Genomic DNA, 2,759 nt, shown 5'->3' on the forward strand with positions numbered 1-2,759 from the left:
CGAAGCGAACCCCATACCTTTGGTTTCCCAAACGTACGAATGGCAACAGAGAGGAAAGACGTTTCTTACATGGAGCTGAACTAACGGTGCCTTTTCTGTCCTGGTGCTCATTAATATCATCGATGCCAAATATTAAGCTGTGGAGCAGGGTCAAGACGGTAAAATTGTGAAAAATTAGCACGGCACGAAAACAAACAATTAAGTGCTTTAAAAGACGTAATACACCAGCCGAGATAAACACACGCTTGCGTTAGACATCACACGTCGACACTCAAGACACGCCCATTTTTAATGCGACATTTTAAACCACGTACTCCTGTGGCTACCGTACCGAAACTCATTCTTATAATACAACATTCATTTGCTTTGAAGGAACGTGATGACATGAAACGTGCACTTGAGCCGCACTCGGCTAATTAGCCGAGTATGGCTTGCATAACCGTGTTCACGCTGCCGCTCGAATGCTTATTTACTTCGCTTTGGTCCAATGGCAAAAAACAAGAAAGCAGCAAGAGTGAAGTCGTCACACGAATCGGATTCGGGGCGCCGATGCGTTCATCTGGTTCACCACAAGATCCCAGCGTCCCTTGGAAAACCGTCTCCCATGCTTTGCGCGCCTCCGCGCCGTTGGGTCGCCGAGCTGATGAGCAGCTAATACCATGATCGGTGTCGTTGGTAGTGATGACTTGGTTTAAAACCTTGTCTGTGATGTAGGGGGGGGGGGGGGGGGATTGTGGTCTCTGGTGTGTGGTCGTGTGTGGTCTCTGATGAGGTGCTATGCTGATGCGACCTGATGGGTGACCTCCCAATGACCCCCTGCTCCGTTGCAGGTCTGACGGCGCGGCGGTGAGGTCATGACACCGCGGCCGCCGCCGGCCGTGACCTCCGTGACCCTGGTGACCCTGGTCGGCCTGGCGAGCCTGCTCGACCTCGGGTCAGCCCGTTGCCCGGGCCAGTGCCGCTGCGACCGCAAGATCTCCGACTGCAGCCACGCGCGCCTCGACACCGTGCCCATCATCCTCAATCCGCGCATTCACATCCTTCGACTTCAGGGCAACAACATCGGTAGCATCGAGGACACGCTCGGCTTCTACGCGCACCTGCTTGAGCTGGACCTGTCCAACAACAGCCTCGACTCGCTGCTGGAGCAGCAGTTTGTGCGACAGGGCGACCTGCAGCGACTGAACCTGAGGAAAAATCGCGTCACTGGCCTGATGCGCTCCACGTTCGAAGGACTTGACAGGCTCACAGAGCTGGACCTCAGCGACAACATGCTTACCACGCTGGAGGCAGGCGTCTTCAAGTGGATGGAACGTCTGAAGCACCTCAACCTAGCGAGGAACAGGATACGAATGATATCCCGCGACGCTTTTGAAAACGTTTACGAGCTGCTTACTCTGGAGCTTGGGGAGAATGACATCAGCCACGTGCCGTCAGATGCCTTCCGTCATCTGGGGACCCTCCGCGTTCTGCGCATTGGTCACAACAGTCTCCAAGAAGTGCCTTTCCATGCTTTCTTTATGCTCCAATCGTTGCGCAACTTGACGCTTGCCCATAACCGTATTTACCGGATACACCCCGAGGCGTTCGCGGATCTCCTCGAGCTGCGTCGTCTGGATATCGGCTTCAACGAGCTGGACAAGTTCCCAGCCACGTCCCTGGCTCTCCCAGGTCTGGAGGTGCTGCACGCCGGGGGAAATCGCTTCTCCTCGCTACACGTGCATCATATGGACAGTCTGCATCGGCTGCGCGTTCTCCGAGTCTGTCACAGCCAGGAGCTGTCCTCAGTGACGGGACATATCTTCAGCAACAACCTCCTCCTGGAGGAGGTCCACCTGTGCGAGAACCCGCAGCTGACGTGGTTTCCCCCGGCGGTGGTAAACACGCTGCCTAACCTCAAAGTGCTTAATCTCGGCGGCAACAGCCTGGGCACGCTGGAGAACATGACGTCGCTGCTCCAGCGCGTCGAGGCCTTCAACGTGAGCGGGCAATCCCCTAGTGTGCAACTGTTCGGCGCAGTGGCTGTGGGACCTTCCCGCCCACCTGCCAAACACCTCAGTGCTCTCCCCGATCCGCTGTGTGGACTCGGGCCGCCTTCTGACTGAGCTCAGCGAAGCCGACCTCGGCTGCGGCACGTGGCTCGCACCACTGCTCGTCGCCGTCGCCGCGTTCGTGCTCGTCTTCTGCGCCATATTTGTCGCCCTGCTGCTGCTGCGCAGGCGGCGGCGGCGCGATCGCCAGCTCACGTGCATCCGGGACGTGCGGAGCTACTCGAACCAGTGGGAGGACATGCTGAGCGACGCCGACGACGTCAAGGGCAGCCGCGTGTTCGGCGATGAGGTGAAGGCGAGCCGGATGTTCACGCAGGTGGATCCGGACTACGGCTCGCTGTCCAGGCTCGAGCACTTCACTTTCCAAAGTCCCGAGCACCAGAAGAAGATTCCCGTGACGGTCGTGTGAGGCTTTGTCGGGCATGGGAGGCGGGCCCCACTCTCATCTTGCTTCCTCCGCCTGGACAGTGACGAAGAGTCCTGCCGGTTTTCTATGGAGAGTTTAGACGCCTGGTGCTCGGGCAAGCGCTGTCTCGAGGCGGCGTGTCCCGCTTCGCTCCGTCCGAGCGCGCGCTTCGCCGTCTCCACGCCGCGAGGAGACCGTCCGCTTGTTCCTTTGAGCAATAGACATCGACTGCGCCGGCATCGTCACGGCGGCATGCGCTTTACATGCAACGACCCTGGCATAACGAACCGTGACCAGAATAG

The 2,759-nt window shown here is 58.0% G+C and overlaps 1 protein-coding gene across 1 annotated transcript; it reads left to right on the plus strand.

Annotated features, from left to right (window-relative positions):
* Positions 1-834: 834 nt before the first annotated feature.
* Positions 835-2,460, plus strand: LOC119113462 (leucine-rich repeat-containing protein 15). Its single transcript, XM_037237773.1, has 2 exons — positions 835-1,998; positions 2,060-2,460. The coding sequence occupies exons 1-2, from the start codon at positions 855-857 to the stop codon at positions 2,458-2,460; spliced, it is 1,545 nt and encodes a 514-aa protein (XP_037093668.1). The 5' UTR covers positions 835-854.
* The last annotated feature ends 299 nt before the right edge of the window (positions 2,461-2,759 follow it).

The sequence above is a fragment of the Pollicipes pollicipes genome, unplaced genomic scaffold (genome assembly GCF_011947565.3).
Source record: "Pollicipes pollicipes isolate AB1234 unplaced genomic scaffold, Ppol_2.1 Scaffold_7262;HRSCAF=8765_pilon_pilon_pilon, whole genome shotgun sequence".
Taxonomy (NCBI): domain Eukaryota; kingdom Metazoa; phylum Arthropoda; class Thecostraca; order Pollicipedomorpha; family Pollicipedidae; genus Pollicipes; species Pollicipes pollicipes.

What these genes read in the sequence shown, in the direction of transcription:
- LOC119113462 (XM_037237773.1), top strand. Translation starts at nt 855, where the DNA reads ATGACACCGCGGCCGCCGCCGGCCGTGACCTCCGTGACCCTGGTGACC. An exon ending in CGTGAGCGGGCAATCCCCTA is followed by an intron (nt 1,999 to 2,059) that starts GTGTGCAACTGT and finishes CAAACACCTCAG; the next exon opens with TGCTCTCCCCGATCCGCTGT.